The following is a 20,302-nucleotide window of genomic DNA, read 5'->3' as shown; positions in this document are numbered from 1 at the left end:
AAGTTTTATAGATATAAAGACAGGTTATGGATCCCTGGAGACATGAGTTTAATGTCCTGTATGTTTCAGGAACAGTTGAGAGAATTGGGGGCAGGATGAGGGCTAGTTGAGGATTTATGTGTTAGCACACTAAAGAAAATAGGACAAATCAGGTAGCTAGTGTGTGTGTGTGACTCTGATCCTAAGTGTCTAGCTAATCAGATTACAGTTGCACTACCAATAACCCCTTCCCTCTCTCTCTCACACACACACACACACACACACACACACACACACACACACACAACAGCAGATGCACCTATTGCATATATTTATGGTACTCTAAAGGGATACAGCTGGGCTCAGATTTCACTGGCTTCTATAGAACAAATGTGTTCTATTGTGATTAACCACACCACACACACACACACACACACACATTCACTGACTGGTAAATTACAGTAAAACAAGCCGGTGTTCAGAATGGGGCCATATTAGATTACTGTATAAGTGAATGGTTCCTCTAAACTTGGCAGATCCCTGGGAAGGATGGCAAACCTGGGTTCAAATACTATTCAACATCATTTCAAATACTTCGCTTGGGCTCGATTGAGTTTACCTGGCAGACTAAAGCAAACGCTTAAAGTATTTGAAACATTTCAAATAGTAGTTGATCCCACGTCAGGAGGATGGGGATCCTGAGGCAGCAGCCAACTGTCATTAGAGAAAGAGGAAATGAGAGATGCTCTGAGTGGGGCCCAGGAGACTCGGGATAAGAACATCAGACTAAGAGGAGGATGAGGATGAGTCTCTGACTCACTAAAGCAGAGCACAGGGACGGTGTGGGACAACAATCTGTCAGAGCGTCTGTCAAACAAACAACAAACAACCCAATCTATGCTGCTGAAAGGCTTAAGGAGCAGGGAGGAATTTATAATGTCTCTTCTGGAGTGCTGTAGTCCTGCAGGCAAGAGGCAAGAGTGACTACCAAAATAAATTCCATTGAAATCCATGCATGATTTATGCAAAAGGGGGAGAGAGAGAGAAAAGGGGGGGGGTCTAAAGCCTCAGTGTATCAGGTTCTATATGTTCCATGACCCTCTCCCATGTCATTCTCCTGTATACTGTTACATTTAGGTAACATATGAAACACCCCTAAAAATATATATAAACAAATGAAATAAACATATGAAACACAATACACATGCACAGATAGAGGGACTGTATGTACATATAGAGGACTGTATGTACAGATAGAGGGACTGTATGTACATATAGAGGACTGTATGTACAGATAGAGGACTGTATGTACAGATAGAGGGACTGTATGTATATATAGAGGACTGTGTGTACAGATAGAGGGACTGGATGCACAGATAGAGGGACTGTATGTACATATAGAGGACTGTGTGTACAGATAGAGGACTGTATGTACAGATAGAGGACTGTATGTACAGATAGAGGACTGTATGTACAGACAGAGGACTGTATGCATAGATAGAGGGACTGTGTGTACAGATAGAGGACTGTATGTACAGATAGAGGAATGTATGTACAGACAGAGGACTGTGTGCACAGATAGAGGGACTGTGTGTACAGATAGAGGACTGTATGTACAGACAGAGGACTGTATGCACAGATAGAGGGACTGTGTGTACAGATAGAGGGACTGTGTGTACAGATGGAGGACTGTATGCACAGATAGAGGGACTGTGTGTACAGATAGAGGGACTGTGTGTACAGATGGAGGACTGTATGTTCAGATAGAGGACTGTATGTACAGACAGAGGACTGTATGCACAGATAGAGGGACTGTATGTACAGATAGAGGACTGTATGTACAGACAGAGGACTGTATGCACAGACAGAGGACTGTATGTACAGATAGAGGGACTGTGTGTACAGATAGAGGACTGTATGTACAGATAGAGGACTGTATGTACAGATAGAGGGACTGTATGCACAGATAGAGGGACTGTATGCACAGATAGAGGGACTGTGTGTACAGATAGAGGACTGTATGCACAGACAGAGGACTGTATGCACAGATAGAGGGACTGTATGTACAGATAGAGGACTGTATCTACAGACAAAGGACTGTATGCACAGACAGAGGACTGTATGTACAGATAGAGGGACTGTGTGTACAGATAGAGGACTGTATGTACAGATAGAGGACTGTATGTACAGATAGAGGACTGTATGTACAGACAGAGGACTGTATGCACAGATAGAGGGACTGTGTGTACAGATAGAGGACTGTATGTACAGACAGAGGACTGTATGCACAGATAGAGGGACTGTGTGTACAGATAGAGGACTGTATGTACAGACAGAGGACTGTATGCACAGATAGAGGGACTGTATGTACAGATAGAGGACTGTATGTACAGACAGAGGACTGTATGTACAGATAGAGGGACTGTGTGTACAGATAGAGGACTGTATGCACAGATAGAGGGACTGTGTGTACAGATAGAGGACTGTATGTACAGATAGAGGACTGTATAAACAGATAGAGGGACTGTGTGTACAGATAGAGGGACTGTGTGTACAGATAGAGGGACTGTGTGTACAGATAGAGGACTGTATGCACAGACAGATGGACTGTGTGTACAGATAGAGGGACTGTGTGTACAGATAGAGGACTGTATGTACAGATAGAGGACTGTATGTACAGATAGAGGACTGTATGTACAGATAGAGGACTGTATGTACAGATAGAGGACTGTATAAACAGATAGAGGACTGTATGTACAGATAGAGGGACTGTGTGTACAGATAGAGGAGTACAGATAGGGACTGTGTGTACAGATAGAGGACTGTATGTACAGATAGAGGACTATGTGTACAGATAGAGGGACTGTATGTACAGATAGAGGGACTGTGTGCACAGATAGAGGGACAGATAGAGGGACTATGTGTACAGATAGAGGGACTGTGTGTACAGATAGAGGGACTGTGTGTACAGATAGAGGACTGTATGTACAGATAGAGGGACTGTGTGTACAGATAGAGGACGATGCACAGATAGAGGGACTATGTGTACAGATAGAGGGACTGTGTGTACAGATAGAGGACTGTATGTACAGATAGAGGACTGTATAAACAGATAGAGGACTGTATGCACAGATAGAGGGACTATGTGTACAGATAGAGGGACTGTGTGTACAGATAGAGGACCGTAAGCACAGATAGTGGGACTATGTGTACAGATAGAGGGACTGTGTGTACAGATAGAGGACTGTATGCACAGATAGAGGGACTATGTGTACAGATAGAGGGACTGTGTGTACAGATAGAGGACTGTATGTACAGATAGAGGACTGTATAAACAGATAGAGGACTGTATGTACTGATAGAGGGAATGTGTGTACAGATAGAGGACTGGATGCACAGATAGAGGGACTATGTGTACAGATAGAGGGACTGTGTGTACAGATAGAGGACTGTATGTACAGATAGAGGACTGTATAAACAGATAGAGGACTGTATGTACAGATAGAGGGACTGTGTGTACAGATAGAGGGACTGTGTGTACAGATAGAGGACTGTATGTACAGATAGAGGACTGTATAAACAGATAGAGGACTGTATGTACAGATAGAGGGACTGTGTGTACAGATAGAGGACTGTATGCACAGATAGAGGGACTATGTGTACAGATAGAGAACTGTATGTACAGATAGAGGACTGTATAAACAGATAGAGGACTGTATAAACAGATAGAGGACTGTATGTACAGATAGAGGGACTGTGTGTACAGATAGAGGACTGGATGCACAGATAGAGGGACTATGTGTACAGATAGAGGGACTGTGTGTACAGATCGAGGACTGTACGTACAGATAGAGGACTGTATACACAGATAGAGGACTGTATGTACAGATAGAGGGACTGTGTGTACAGATAGAGGGACTGTGTGTACAGATAGAGGACTGTATGTACAGATAGAGGACTGTATAAACAGATAGAGGACTGTATGTACAGATAGAGGGACTGTGTGTACAGATAGAGGACTGTATGCACAGATAGAGGGACTATGTGTACAGATAGAGGGACTGTGTGTACAGATAGAGGACTGTATGTACAATTAGAGTGACTGTGTGTATAGATAGAGGACTGTATGTACAGATAGAGGACTGTATGCACAGATAGAGGGACTATGTGCACAGATAGAGGGACTGTGTGTACAGATAGAGGACTGTATGTACAGATAGAGGACTGTCTGCACAGATAGAGGGACTATGTGTACAGATAGAGGGACTGTGTGTACAGATAGAGGACTGATGACTGTATACAGACTGTATGTACAGGACTGTACGCACAGATAGAGGGACTGTGTGTACAGATAGAGGGACTGTGTGTACAGATAGAGGACTGTATGTACAGATAGAGGACTGTATGTACAGATAGAGGGACTGTGTGTACAGATGTACAGATAGAGGGACTATGTGTACAGATAGAGGGACTGTGTGTACAGATAGAGGACTGTATGTACAGATAGAGGACTGTATACACAGATAGAGGACTGTATGTACAGATAGAGGGACTGTGTGTACAGATATAGGACTGTACGCACAGATAGAGGGACTGTGTGTACAGATAGAGGGACTGTGTGTACAGATAGGACTGGTACAGATATGTACAGATAGAGGGACTGTAAACAGATAGAGGACTGTACAGATAGAGGGACTGTATGTACAGATAGAGGGACTGTATGCACAGATAGAGGACTGATGTACAGATAGAGGGACTATGTGTACAGATAGAGGACTGTGTGTACAGATAGAGGACTGTATGTACAGATAGAGGACTGTATGTACAGAAACACAGATGTACAGATAGGACTGTATGTACAGATAGAGGGACTGTGACTGTACAGATAGAGGGACTGTGTGTACAGATAGAGGACTGCACAGATAGAGGGATATGTGTACAGATAGAGAACTGTATGTACAGATAGAGGACTGTATAAACAGATAGAGGACTAAACAGTACTGTACAGATAGAGGGACTGTGTGTACAGATAGAGGATGCACAGATAGAGGGACTATGTGTACAGATAGAGGGACTGTGTGTACAGATAGAGAACTGTATGTACAGATAGAGGACTGTATAAACAGATAGAGGACTGTATGTACAGATAGAGGGACTGTATGTACAGATAGAGGGACTGTGTGTACAGATAGAGGACTGGATAGAGGCACAGATAGAGGGACTATGTGTACAGATAGAGGGACTGTGTGTACAGATAGAGGGACTGTATGTACAGATAGAGGGACTGTGTACAGATAGATAGAGGACTGTATACTGTACAGATAGAGGACTGTATGTACAGATAGAGGGACTGTGTGTACAGATAGAGGGACTGTGTGTACAGATAGAGGACTGCACAGATAGAGGGATGTACAGATAGAGGGACTACAGTGACTGTACAGACAGAGGACTGTATGCACAGATAGAGACTGGACTATGTGTACAGATAGAGGGACTGTGTGTACAGATAGAGGACTGTGTGTGTACAGATAGAGGACTGTATACACAGATAGAGGACTGTATGTACAGATACAGATAGAGGACTGTGTGTACAGATGTGTACAGATAGAGGGACTGTGTGTACAGATAGACTGTATGACAGATGTATAAACAGATAGAGGGACTGTGTAAACAGATAGAGGACTGTGTGTACAGATAGAGGGACTGTGTGTACAGATAGAGGACTGTATGCACAGATAGAGGGACTATGTGTACAGATAGACTGTGGACTGACTGTGTACAGATAGAGGACTGTATGTACAGATAGAGGACTGTATGTGTATAGATAGAGGGACTGTGTGTACAGATAGAGGGACTGTGTGTACAGATAGGGACTGTATGTACAGATAGAGGGACTGTATGTGATAAACAGAGAACTGTACAGATAAACAGATATAGAGGACTGTATGTACAGATAGAGGGACTGTGTGTACAGATAGAGGGACTGTATGTACAGATAGAGGGACTGTGTGTACAGATAGAGGACTGTATGTACAGATAGAGTGACTGTATGTACAGATAGAGGACTGTACAGATAGGGACTGTGTGTACAGATAGAGGACTACAGATAGAGGACTGTATAAACAGATAGAGGGACTGTGTGTACAGATAGAGGACTGTATGCACAGATAGAGGGACTATGTGTACAGATAGAGGGACTGTGTGTACAGATAGAGGACTGTATGTACAATTAGAGTGACTGTGTGTATAGATAGAGGACTGTATGTACAGATAGAGGACTGTATGCACAGATAGAGGGACTATGTGTACAGATAGAGGGACTGTGTGTACAGATAGAGGACTGTGTGTACAGATATAGGACTGTACGCACAGATAGAGGGACTGTGTGTACAGATAGAGGGACTGTGTGTACAGATAGAGGACTGTATGTACAGATAGAGGACTGTATGTACAGGTAGAGGACTGTATGTACAGATAGAGGGACTGTGTGTACAGATAGAGGACTGTATGCACAGATAGAGGGACTATGTGTACAGATAGAGGGACTGTATGTACAGATAGAGGACTGTATGTACAGATAGAGGACTGTATGCACAGATAGAGGGGCTGTGTGTACAGATAGAGGACTGTATGTACAGATGAGATAAGTGAACACCCACTTTATTTTATCCTGGGGGGAAACTTGTCTTGAACACACAAGTGCTGGTCCCACATAAACATATTGAAATTAATACTAATATTGAGAATCAGTCCCAGACCTGGGTTCAGATACCATTTATGGTATTTCAATTACTTTAAAAGACATTTGGAAGTATTTATTTATTTTTTATTTGAAAAGACTAGTTAAATATTGGAATGTATTTGGAAATATACGTGGCAAGTATTTGAAAATACTGAAATACACTGACTCAAATACACTCCCATGCATTTAATCCATTATTTGAAAATAACATTTTAAATGTGTATTTGAAAATACTTTCAAATAGTAGGCTATTTATAGTTAATTATTTTAAAATACTTTCAAATAGTTCCAATAGAAGCAGTTGATTTTGTGCTAGACATGCACCTGTCTAGGCTAAATAAAATGTAGACAAATCTCGACCCTGTATGTGACCGATGTAGAGACACTTCTGCAGATTTTAAGCATGTTTTTGATCAAGTGTTTTTGCCACATCTGTAACCAGTGTAGTTTTTGAAGTCAACGTAGAATTGTGCCCCCTGGTGGCCCTTTTTGGTCTACAACCTACTGCCTTAATGCTGTCCAGACCAGTGCAGGATGCACTTGCTTTCTCTAATATCATCTCCAAGAGATGTACAGTTCTTAAGTAGAAAAACGTCCACCGTTCATTGCACAGTCGACAGTTAAACGATTTTATTCACTTTTTAAAACTAGAAAAAAACATGTTATACTTTAAAAGGAAAAAAGTATGTATTTCATTCCACCTGGGTACTCTTTATAGATCTTCTACTAGGGCCAGACCCCCCGTATGACTTGAAAATTGTCTGGCTTACTGATGCTGTTGCCATTTGTTGTTATTTATTTTTTAAATATTTGATTTGCATCCATTATTTGTGGATGGCTTGGTCTGGAAACAACCTGTCACCATACCTGTCTGTATCTCTCTGAGTTGTGATAGAACCTATCTGTGGGGTTAGGTGGGGGCTGAGTTGTGATAGGTTCTATCAGTAGGGTAAGGTGGGGGCTGAGTTGTGATAGAACCTATCATTAGGGTTAGGTGGGGGCGGAGTTGTGATAGAACCTACCATTAGGGTTAGGTGGGAGCGGAGTTGTGATAGGTTCTACCATTAGGGTTAGGTGGGGGCGGAGTTGTGATAGAACCTATCATTAGGGTTAGGTGGGGGCGGAGTTGTGATAGAACCTATCATTAGGGTTGGGTGGGGGCGGAGTTGTGATAGAACCTATCATTAGGGTTAGGTGGGGGCGGAGTTGTGATAGAACCTACCATTAGGGTTAGGTGGGGGCGGAGTTGTGATAGAACCTATCATTAGGGTTAGGTGGGGGCGGAGTTGTGATAGAACCTATCATTAGGTTAGGTGGGGGCGGAGTTGTGATAGAACCTAGCATTAGGGTTAGGTGGGGGCGGAGATGTGATAGAACCTATCATTAGGGTTAGGTGGGAGCGGAGTTGTGATAGGTTCTATCATTAGGGTTAGGTGGGGGCGGAGTTGTGATAGAACCTATCATTAGGGTTAGGTGGGAGCGGAGTTGTGATAGGTTCTATCATTAGGGTTAGGTGGGAGCGGAGTTGTGATAGGTTCTATCATTAGGGTTAGGTGGGAGCGGAGTTGTGATAGGTTCTACCATTAGGGTTAGGTGGGAGAGGAGTTGTGATAGGTTCTACCATTAGGGTTAGGTGGGGGCGGAGTTGTGATAGAACCTACCATTAGGGTTAGGTGGGGGCTGATTTGTGATAGAACCTATCATTAGGCTTGGGTGGGGGCGGAGTGGTGATAGAACCTATCATTAGGGTTAGGTGGGGGGCGGAGTTGTGATAGAACCTATCATTAGGGTTAGGTGGGAGCTGAGTTGTGATAGAACCTATCATTAGTTGGGTTAGGGTTAGGTGGGAGCGGAGTTGTGATAGGTTCTACCATTAGGGTTAGGTGATAGGGGGAGGAGTTGTGATAGAACCTATCATTAGGCTTGGGTGGGGGCGGAGTTGTGATAGAACCTATCATTAGGGTTAGGTGGGGGCGGAGTTGTGATAGAACCTATCATTAGGGTTAGGTGGGGGCGGAGTTGTGATAGGTTCTATCATTAGGGTTAGGTGGGGGCGGAGTTGTGATAGAACCTATCATTAGGGTTAGGTGGGGCGGAGTTGTGATAGAACCTATCATTAGGGTTAGGTGGGAGCGGAGTTGTGATAGGTTCTACCATTAGGGTTAGGTGGGGGCGGAGTTGTGATAGAACCTATCATTAGGGTTAGGTGGGGGCGGAGTTGTGATAGAACCTATCATTAGGGTTAGGTGGGGCGGAGTTGTGATAGGTTCTATCATTAGGGTTAGGTGGGGGCTGGGGGAGAGACAATGTGACCCCTTTGGGTTCCCATTGCCAGGAGTTGTTAAGCATTTCCCTCCAACAATATATATACAGTGCCTTCGGAAAGTATTCAGACCCCTTGACTTTTTCCACATTATTACGTTACAGCCTTATTCTAAAATGTATTAAATTGTTTTTCCCCCTCTTTAATCTACACATAATAGCCCATAATTACAAAGCAAAAACAGGTTTTTAGAAATGTTTGCTACTTTATTCAAAATAAAAAACAGAAATAACAAATTCACATACAGTACCAGTCAAAAGTTTGGACACACCTACTCATTCCAGGGTTTTTCTATATTTTCTACATTTGTAGAATAATAGTGACAACATCAAAACTATGACAATGACCCAAAACAGCTCCAGGCTGTGTAAGGGCTTTTTGACGTGATGGTGTTGCATCAGATGACCTGGCCTCCACAATCACCTGACCTCAACCCAATTGAGATGGTTTGGGATGAGTTGGACCGCAGTGAAGGAAAAGCAGTCAACAAGTGCTCAGTATATGTGGGAACTTCTTCAAGACTGCTGGAAAAACATTCCTCATGAAGCTGGTTGAGAGAATACCAAGAGTGTGCAAAGCTGTCATCAAGGCAAAGGTTGGCTACTTTAAAGAATCTCAGATATAAAATATATTTTGATTTGTTTAACACTTTTTTTGGTTACTACCAGATTCATAGTTTTATTTCATAGTTTTGATGTCTTCACTATTATTCTACAATGTAGAAAAAAGAAAAAGAAAGAAAGACCCTTGAATGAGTAGGTGTGTCCAAACTTTTGACTGGTACTGTAAGTATTCAGACCCTTTACTCAGTACTTTGTAGAAGCACCCTTGGCAGTGATTACAGCATTGAGTCTTCTTGGGTATGACGCTACAAGCTTGGCACACCTTTCTCCTCTGCATATCTTCTCAAGCTCTGTCAAGGTTGGATGGAGGGTGTTGCTGCACAGTTATTTTGAGGTCTCTCCAGAGCTGTTAGATCGGGTTCAAGTCTGGGCTCTGCCTTGGCCACTCAAGGACATTCAGAGACTTGTCCCGAAGCCACTCCTGCTTTGTCTTGGCTGTGAGCTTAGGGTCGTTGTCCTATTGGAAGGTGAACCTTCGCCCCAGTCTGAGGTCTTGAGCGCTCTGGAGCAGGTTTTCATCAAGGATCTCTCTGTACTTTGCTCAGTTCATCTTTCCCTCGATCCTGACTAGTCTCCCTTTCCCTGCCGCTGAAAAACATCCCCATAGCATGATGCTGCCACCACCATGCTTCACCGTAGGGATGGTGCCAGGTTTCCTCCAGACGTGACGCTTGGCATTCAGTCCAAAGAGATCAATCTTTGTTTCATCAGACCAGAGAATCTTGTTTCTTATGGTCTGAGAATCTTTAGGTGCCTTTTGGAAAAATTAAGCGAGCTGTCATGTGTATTTTACTGAGGAGTGGCTTCCGTCTGGTTGGTGGAGAGCTGCAGAGATGGTTGTCCTTCTGGAAGGTTCTTCCATCTCCACAGAGGAACTCTAGAGCTCTCTCAGAGTGACCATTGGGTTGTTGGTCACCTCCCTGACCAAGGCTCTTCACTCTAGATTGCCCAGTTTGGCCGGGCGGCCAGCTCTAGGAAGAGTCTTGGTAGTTCCAAACTTCTTCCATGGAGGCCACTGTGTTCTTGGGGACCTTCAATGCTGCTGAAAGTTTTGTGGGAACTCCTTCAAGACTGTTGGAAAAGCATTCCAGGTGAAGCTGGTTGAGAGATTGCCAAGAGTGTGTAAAGCTACTTTGAAGAATCTAAAATATGTTTAACACTTTTTTGGTTGCTACATGATTCCACATGTGTTATTTCATAGTTTTGATGTCTTCATTATTTTCTACAATGTACAAAATAGTAAAAATAAAGAAAAACCCTTAGTAGATGTGTCCAAACTTTTGAGTGGTACTGTATATAAAATAAGTAGTTGATTCGGGCCACATTATTTGAAAATACTCAAATACACAGAAAAGTCCAGGAGTTTACTGCCACCAGTCCCCAGGTCTATCTATGTATGTATGTATGTATGTATGTATGTATGTATGTATGTATGTATGTATGTCTGTATGTCTGTATGTCTGTCTGTCTGTCTGTCTGTCTGTCTGTCTGTCTGTCTGTCTGTCTGTCTGTCTGTCTGTCTCCGTCAACTCTGACCAACTACTACAGTGACCTTGCTAAGCTCCCCTTCACATCCCTCCACACCACGCACAAAGTCACCCCTTAATTCTATTTCAGTCCATTGTAAACAGCAGGACATGGACCTTAGGGTCAGAATGCCATGTTGTATGTTGACACAAAACACACAGGTAAACATCATCCTTCAAATAGGGCCAAAGACTTCAAATCAAATTGTATTGGTCACGTACACAGTTTAGCAGATTTTATAGCGTGTGCAGTGAAATGCTTTGACCTCATTATCCTATATCAAGTTTATTGTTCATAGATTAACTCTATATAAAGGAAAGATCATTATGTTTATATTGCGAATAGTCTGTCTGTCTGTCTGTCTGTCTGTCTGTATGAGAGTGATTGTCTGTGATTTTTGTCTGGACAGTGGACCCAGTTTTTAGTAAGGTTCCACAAGTAATGTATCCTATTGAAAGAGCCCCTGCTCTACACTGCACAGCTCACTATCAGTCTAAATGACCTTAAATTCTCCACTCGGTCAGTTCATTGATCAGTGGGCAGCCCTGGTCATGTGACCTGTAGGCCCAGACTGAGACTCACACTGCTTGTCTCTGTTCACACCTAAAGGGTGACAGGGTTCAGCCAATGCAATACAGCCCCACCTTACCGTTCTACTGACCTTCACAATTACACACCACCACGCAGAGAGACTGCATATAGTCTTGATAGAGACCGCACAGAGACAGCGTAGAGACCGAGTAGAGACCGCACAGAGACAGCGTAGAGACCGAGTAGAGACCGCACAGAGACAGTGTAGAGACCGAGTAGAGACAGCGTAGAGACAGCGTAGAGACCGAGTAGAGACCGACACAGAGACAGCGTAGAGACCGCACAGAGACAGCGTAGAGACCGACAGAGACAGCGTAGAGACCAGCGTAGAGAGAGACAGCGTAGAGACAGCGTAGAGACCGACAGAGACAGCGAGAGACCGAGTAGAGACCAGCGTAGAGACCGTAGAGACGAGTAGAGACAGCAGCGTAGAGACCGAGTAGAGACCGCGCAGAGACAGCGTAGAGACCGAGTAGAGACCAGAGACAGCGTAGAGACGAGTAGAGAGAGACAGCGTAGAGACAGCGAGAGACCGAGACCGCGCAGAGACCGCGTAGAGACCGCGCAGAGACGAGTAGAGCAGAGACAGCGTAGAGACCAGAGACAGCGCAGAGACAGCGTAGAGACCGAGTAGAGACCGCGCAGAGACAGCGTAGAGACCGACAGAGACAGAGACCGAGTAGAGCGCACAGAGACAGCGAGAGAGACCGTAGAGACCGCGTAGAGACAGAGACAGCAGCGAGAGACAGAGACAGTAGAGACCGCGCAGAGACAGCGTAGAGACAGCGAGTAGAGACCAGAGACAGCAGAGACAGCGTAGAGACCAGAGACAGTAGAGACCGCGCAGAGACAGCGTAGAGACCGAGTAGAGACAGCGTAGAGACCAGAGACAGCGTAGAGACCGCGCAGAGACAGCGTAGAGACCGAGTAGAGACCGCGCAGAGACAGCGTAGAGACCGAGTAGAGAGAGACCTGAGTAGAGCGCGAGTAGAGAGAGACAGCGTAGAGACAGACGTAGAGACCGACACAGAGACAGCAGTAGAGACCGACAGCAGAGACAGCGTAGAGACCGCACAGAGACAGCGTAGAGACCGAGTAGAGACCGCGCAGAGACAGCGTAGAGACCGAGTAGAGACCGCACAGAGACAGCGTAGAGACAGCGTAGAGACCGCACAGAGACAGCGTAGAGACCGAGTAGAGACCGCACAGAGACCGTAGAGACCGAGTAGCGCAGAGACAGCGTAGAGACCGAGTAGAGACCGCGCAGAGACCGAGTAGAGACCGCGCAGAGACAGCGTAGAGACCGAGTAGAGACCGCACAGAGACAGCGTAGAGACCGAGTAGAGACCAGAGACAGCAGAGACAGCGTAGAGACCGAGTAGAGACCGCACAGAGACAGCGTAGAGACCGAGTAGAGACCGCACAGAGACAGCGTAGAGACCGAGTAGAGACAGAGACGCGTAGAGACCAGAGACAGAGACAGCGTAGAGCGTAGAGACCGAGTAGAGACCGAGTAGAGACCGCGCAGAGACAGCGTAGAGACAGCGTAGAGACAGCGTAGAGACCGAGTAGAGACCGCACAGAGACAGCGTAGAGACCGAGTAGAGACCGCAGAGACAGAGTAGAGACCGCGCAGAGACAGAGACCGAGTAGAGACCGCGCAGAGACAGCGTAGAGAGAGAGACAGCGCAGAGACAGCGTAGAGACCGAGTAGAGACAGCGCAGAGACAGAGACAGCGAGTAGAGACCGCCAGAGACAGTAGAGACAGTGTAGAGAGAGAGACCGCGCAGAGACAGACAGAGAGAGACCAGAGACAGTAGAGACCGCACAGAGACAGCGTAGAGACCGAGTAGAGACCGCGCAGAGACAGCGTAGAGACCGAGTAGAGACCGCACAGAGACAGCGTAGAGACCGAGTAGAGACCGCAGTAGAGACAGCGTAGAGACAGCGAGTAGAGACCGCGCAGAGACAGTAGAGACCGTGCAGAGACAGCGTAGAGACCGAGTAGAGACCGAGAGACCAGAGACCGCGCAGAGACAGCGTAGAGACCGAGTAGAGACCGCGCAGAGACCGTAGAGAGTAGAGACCGCAGAGACAGAGACAGCGCAGAGACCGAGTAGAGACCGCACAGAGAGACAGTAGAGTAGAGACCGTAGAGAGAGTAGAGACCAGAGACAGCAGAGACAGCAGCGAGAGACCGAGTAGAGACCGTAGAGAGTAGAGACGTAGAGACAGCGCGTAGAGAGTAGAGACAGCGTAGAGACCGCGCAGAGACAGCGTAGTACGAGTAGAGACAGCGAGTAGAGACCGCGCAGAGACAGCGTAGAGACCGAGAGACCAGAGTAGAGACCGCGCAGAGACAGCGTAGAGACCGAGTAGATAGAGACCGAGTAGAGACCGCGCAGAGACAGCGTAGAGACCGAGTAGAGACCACGCAGAGACAGCGTAGAGACCGAGTAGAGACCGCGCAGAGACAGCGTAGAGACCGAGTAGAGACCACGCAGAGAGCGCAGAGACAGCGTAGAGACCGAGTAGAGACCGCGCAGAGACAGTGTAGAGACCGAGTAGAGACCGCGCAGAGACAGCGTAGAGACCGAGTAGAGACCGCGCAGAGACAGCGTAGAGACCGAGTAGAGACCGCGCAGAGACAGCGTAGAGACCATGTAGGGACAGTGCAGAGACCGCGCAGAGACAGTGCAAAGACAGTGCAGAGACAGCGCAGAGACAGGGAGACTTCAATCAATTGCAATTCTGCATGGTTTTCTTCTAGATACAGCAAAATATGAAATGCTTACATGGGTTTATGAATGAATGCTATAGGATTCACAGCTGTCACTCATTCATCTTGAAAAGCAACCGTACACCATAATGTGGTTTTGAATGGCGTACAGTACGTGTGAGTGCGCGTGTGTGCGCGTGCGTGTTATTGTGTGTGTGAGCATGCACGCTCCTTCCTGTTTCTACAAGAGTGTGGTTTTGAATGGCGTACATGTGTGTGTGCATATGTCCACGTGCAAATGTGTGTGTGTGTGCTCCTCTCTGGTTGCTACTGGCAGGTTGTGCTGTAAGCAGTAAGCAGTACTCAGGGCTCTGGCTTTGTCTGTGTTCCTCACCATTGTGGGACATGCCCACAGACAGGCACTTCTGGAAGCGGCAGTATTGGCACTTGTTCCGGTTCTTCTTCAGGATCTTACATCGGCGTTCACACTTGTCATATTCCAGCTTGAGGCGGATGGTCCGCCGAAAGAAACCCTGCAGGGAGAGAATCAGGAGAGAGATAGATGTTCAGGTTGAGACCCAATAGACTGCACTCATGATAAAACTCACCCTCGACTCAGTAAGGTAACTCAACCACATACAGTATTGTGACTTGGTAAAAGAAAACAATTGCCAGTTTGTACCTGGTATCTTTATATCTCTCAACCTCTGCGCAAACTTTATTCATCTGAGACTCTCTCAACCTAAGTGAACTCTCAGCAAAGCAAAGGCAGTATCCTGACTCTCTGTAGAAAAAGTGAAATAAAGAGAATGGACCCAATGACTGGAGCATGACACTATCAGCCTGGACATACATGCTTATCACGTTCCAAATGGGATTTCACTAGTGTTACACAACTCTGACAAACAGCAGTGTCTGGTTATGGGCAGCTTTAGACGTACTGTCCTGAGTGGTTTAGGGCTTGGACTGGGGTTGGGAGGGGGGGTAGTGAATTGCTTAAGAAGAACATTTAGCCAGCTCCATCCCAAGATGTTGATTTCATAATTCTTGTGAAAGATCTCCTTAATGTGTCCCTACACACGACATGCATTAACGCTTGCAAGGACACGCCACACATGCACGCAAGTACGCACATACACCCCTCAAGGGTGACGTGAGGGCAGAATGCTTGTCAGACACAACGACCTCCTGCCAGGCCTGTCTCTGCCTCATGTTTCCATCTCTGCCTCATGTCTCTGTTTCTGCCTCATGTCTCTGTTTCTGCCTCTTGTCTCTTTCACAGTCTCATGTCTCAGTCTCTGTCTCTGTTTCTGTCTGTGCCTCTTGTCTCTTTCACAGTCTCATGTCTCAGTCTCTGTCTCTGTTTCTGTCTGTGCCTCATGTCTCTGTCTCTTTCTCTGTGCAGGGGTCACTCTCAGATGACCAGACAGCTGAGGAGCAGGGCGCTTGTAGGACACATAGCTGGAGTTTTACTCTGGGACAGCTATGACCAGTATTACTCTGGGACAGCTATGACCAGTATTACTCTGGGACAGCTATGACCAGTATTACTCTGGGACAGCTATGACCAGTTTTACTCTGTGACAGCTATGGCCAGTTTTACTCTGTGACAGCTATGGCCAGTTTTACTCTGGGACAGCTCTGGCCAGTTTTACTCTGTGACAGCTATGGCCAGTTTTACTCTGGGACAGCTATGAACAGAAGGGTAGGGGTTGGTAGGGTGGGGAGGGGAGGGTAGAGGGGGGTAGGGTAGGGTAGGGGAGGGTGGGGGAGGGTAGGGGTTGGTAGGGTAGGGTAGGGGGGGGGTAGGGGTGGGTAGGGGTGGGTAGGGTAGGGTAGGGGTGGGTAGGGTAGGGTAGGTGAGGGTAGGGGTGGTTGTGTAGGGATGTGGTGGGGAGGGTAGAGTAGGGGTGGGGAGGGTAGAGTAGGGGAGGGTAGGATAGGGGTGGGTAGGGTAGGGTAGGGGAGGGTAGGAGTGGGTAGGGTAGGGGTGTGGTGGGGAGGGTAGAGTAGGGGTGGGGAGGGTAGAGTAGGGGAGGGTAGGGTGGGGAACACTGCGGCCCACTCTGCTCTGCTATCGCCTGCCATCTGGAACTCAGTGTAACAGTGTGTTGACATGAGGGGGAGGAGCACCGCCAACTTCGCCAAGTGACATCCATTTTCAGACAAAGTCCTGGCACAGGGATAGATGGGCTGGCCATGGGTCCCCAGAAGACATCGCCCACGTGTGAAAGAGTATGTAAGAAATGTAGTGGATGACAAACCAATTATATTTGCCTGGCTTTCACAGCAAGGTGAGAATTGACTCTTCTCCTTCGGGCCGAGGCATGCAGTCACAGAAGTAATACAACAGCAATGGAATCAGTACCATTACCAGTTCCTTTTGGGTCACAGCTAACGACTGGGTTATGTTTTCTTTGGTGGTTAGTGGTTTGTGGGTCATAATAACACCCAAACTACATTATCTTACAGTCACGTGTGATCTAGTGGCTTTCCAGTGGCACATTAAGATCTGCTCTGTCCTCCAGTGGCTTGTGACAAAACACATTAGCCTTGGGTTGCTCTTCAACAGGCTCATAAACAATTAACCCAGAGAGCATCCACACTGTGTTGGAGGGCACATTCTTGTGTCCTGTTTGTATGTTCAGTCATTATTATTATCTCCAATCCAAAGTTAAATCTAGAATTGGCTTCCTATTTCGCAACAAAGCATCCTTCACTCATGCTGCCAAACATACCCTTGTAAAACTGACCATCCTACCAATCCTCGACTTTGGCGATGTCATTTACAAAATAGCCTCCAATACCCTACTCAATAAATTGGATGCAGTCTATCACAGTGCCATCCGTTTTGTCACCAAAGCCCCATATACTACCCACCATTGCGACCTGTACGCTCTCGTTGGCTGGCCCTCGCTTCATACTCGTCGCCAAACCCACTGGCTCCATGTCATCTACAAGACCCTGCTAGGTAAAGTCCCCCCTTATCTCAGCTCACTGGTTACCATAGCATCACCCACCTGTAGCACGTGCTCCAGCAGGTATATCTCTCTGGTCACCCCCAAAACCAATTCTTTCTTTGGCCGCCTCTCCTTCCAGTTCTCTGCTGCCAATGACTGGAACGAACTACAAAAATCTCTGAAACTGGAAACACTTATCTCCCTCACTAGCTTTAAGCACCAACTGTCAGAGCAGCTCACAGATTACTGCACCTGTACATAGCCCACCTATAATTTATTTTATTGATTTATTTTGCTCCTTTGCACCCCATTATTTCTCTCTCTACTTTGCACATTCTTCCACTGCAAATCTACCATTCCAGTGTTTTACTTGCTATATTGTATTTACTTTGCCACCATGGCCTTTTTTGCCTTTACCTCCCTTATCTCACCTCATTTGCTCACATCATATATAGACTTGTTTCTACTGTATTATTGACTGTATGTTTGTTTTACTCCATGTGTAACTCTGTGTTGTTGTATGTGTCGAACTGCTTTGCTTTATCTTGTCCAGGTCACAGTTGTAAATGAGAACTTGTTCTCAACTTGCCTACCTGGTTAAATAAAGGTGAAATAAAAATAATAATACTTTTTTATCGTTAGACTGTTGTCTGAAGGTTGGTCCAGTGAATCTCACTCTGACTAGGTGTGTGCGTATGTATGGTTATGTATGCGTATTTTAATGTTTGTGCGGGCATGCGCTTGTGTGCTTCACATACGTGGACGTGTGTGATGGCTGGTCCATCTCACCTTGCAGCCCTCACAGGCGTGAACTCCATAGTGGTATCCGGAGGCGCGGTCGGCACACACCCGACACTCCAGGTTGAGCGAGGTGGAGGAGAACTCTTCCTGCCCTGCAACCGCCCCATACACTCCCGACGATGGACTGGAGGCTGGGGTCAGAGCATCTGTAGAACACACACACACACAGAGTACACATTCATGAACACACTTATGCATGCACAGACAACACACACACACGCACATTAATACACTCATTGCACAGAAAACAGACACACACTCATAACTGTTGTGAAACAATAAACAAATGAACCTTTTAATTGTGTGTAAGTGGCTCTGGATAAGAGCGTCTGCTAAATGACTTAAATGTAAATGTAATGTAAATGTGAAGCCTCTTTGCTCGAGCTGGCAGATGACTACTGTACCAGTGGAAAGTCTCTGGAGTCTCAGGCCTTTGGCCCGACACAGAGGAAGACCACATGTAATATGTGTTCCATTACATCTCTATTAATACGTACAGACCGCCATGCATACCACTGAGAGTGGATCAGCAACACTTTTAAATTCAGGGGATGAGTCGAATATTGGCCCAAGATACACACACTGTGTCTATTTTAATACCTGAACACGAAACACAGCAAACACACACCAAACACACACCAAACACACAGCAAACACACACCAAACACACAGCAAACACACACCAAACACAGCAGCTCTAAGTCAGCCCACATGAGTTGGGTGAGAGAAGCCAAAACAGGCTTATAAATATTAAGGCCTTGGACCACCTGCACGTGTCACACAGACCACACTCTACAGCCTACACTGTAGACAGGAAAATAATATGATATCACAGATACTCAGTGTCTGCTTCTCTCTCTTCCTCCCTCAGTCACCATTCCATCAACAACCATAAACAGCCAACACTTCTCCAACACACTCTCCATGACTTTTCCATGACATCATCAAATGCTATTTTCCATGATGCTCCCCCCTCCACTCCTCTTCCCCTAAAACCTCTTCCCCCTCTTCCATTTTGTCAATACACCATCCCCTCTTTTCCTCTAGATTTAAATTCTAACACCCGTCACTCTTTCAATGCCTGTTGCATACTAACTACTATGTAGTAACATATTTGCTAACACATCCAGGTGGTTTCTATTGGACACAAACAAGTTATTGTTTACACAAATATTGTGTGTCTGTGTCCAAAATGGCACCCTATTCCCTATATAGACTAGGGCCCTGGTCAACAGCAGTGCACTCTATAGGTAATACAGTGCCATTTGGTACACAGATTGTGAGTTGAGGAATGTTTGTGGATTGAGGAAGTCTTCCGTGGAAGTGTGGGGAACAGGAACGTGGCCTTGGGGTGTAATGTATGTCAGACAGACAATCTGTTGGGGGGCGGGGTGTAACATAACAGTTAACCCCTCTGCCAAAAGCATCTCTGTTACCCTGGGTAAGGTCAGAGGTTAAACAAGCCGAGTGTCCTCTCTGAACCCTCTGAGTCAGGGTGAATTAGCGATGAGCTATGTGAGGAGGGCTCCTGAATGATCAGGAAACACATGGTCAAACAATAACAACATAGAGATACTACTGCACTGTTGGAGCTAGGAACACAAGCATTTCGCTACACTAGCAATAACATCTGCTAAATATGTGTGTGTGACCAATATATTTTGATTTGATTTGATTTAGAGCTGGTTTACGACAGGATTACTACACCGTAGACTACTCATTCTTACTTTTAGGAAAACTAAGAAACTATTAGACAGGCACACTAGGAAAAAACCTGGCCCTAAGTATAAGGCACTTGAAGTCTCAACATTTCTATAAGGGAAATCTCAACGTTTATATAAGGGAAGTCTCAACGTTTATATAAGGGAAGTCTCAACGTTTCTATGAGGGAAGTCTCAACGTTTCTATAAGGGAAGTCTCAACATTTCTATGAGGGGAGTCTCAACGTTTATATAAGGGAAGTCTCAACGTTTCTATGAGGGAAGTCTCAACGTTTCTATAAGGGAAGTCTCAACGTTTCTATGAGGGAAGTCTCA

General features: G+C 45.8%; 1 protein-coding gene across 2 annotated transcripts in view; it reads right to left on the bottom strand.

Moving 5' to 3' along the window:
* Positions 1 to 20,302, bottom strand: part of LOC115144848 (peroxisome proliferator-activated receptor alpha-like) — a 71,918-nt gene that overhangs the window by 17,188 nt on the left and 34,428 nt on the right. For both annotated transcript variants that reach the window (XM_029685946.2, XM_029685947.2), the window contains exons 3-4: positions 18,255 to 18,412; positions 14,900 to 15,038 (exon numbers count right to left, since the gene is read on the bottom strand). In XM_029685946.2, coding sequence (XP_029541806.1) covers positions 14,900 to 15,038; positions 18,255 to 18,412 — 297 coding nt within the window. The remainder of the gene's footprint in view (positions 1 to 14,899; positions 15,039 to 18,254; positions 18,413 to 20,302) is intronic.

This window comes from Oncorhynchus nerka, linkage group LG17, assembly GCF_034236695.1.
Source record: "Oncorhynchus nerka isolate Pitt River linkage group LG17, Oner_Uvic_2.0, whole genome shotgun sequence".
In the NCBI taxonomy this organism is placed as follows: Eukaryota; Metazoa; Chordata; class Actinopteri; order Salmoniformes; family Salmonidae; genus Oncorhynchus; species Oncorhynchus nerka.
The sequence above is the reverse complement of the archived record's forward strand: the minus strand, read 5'-3'. Positions and strand labels throughout refer to the sequence as shown.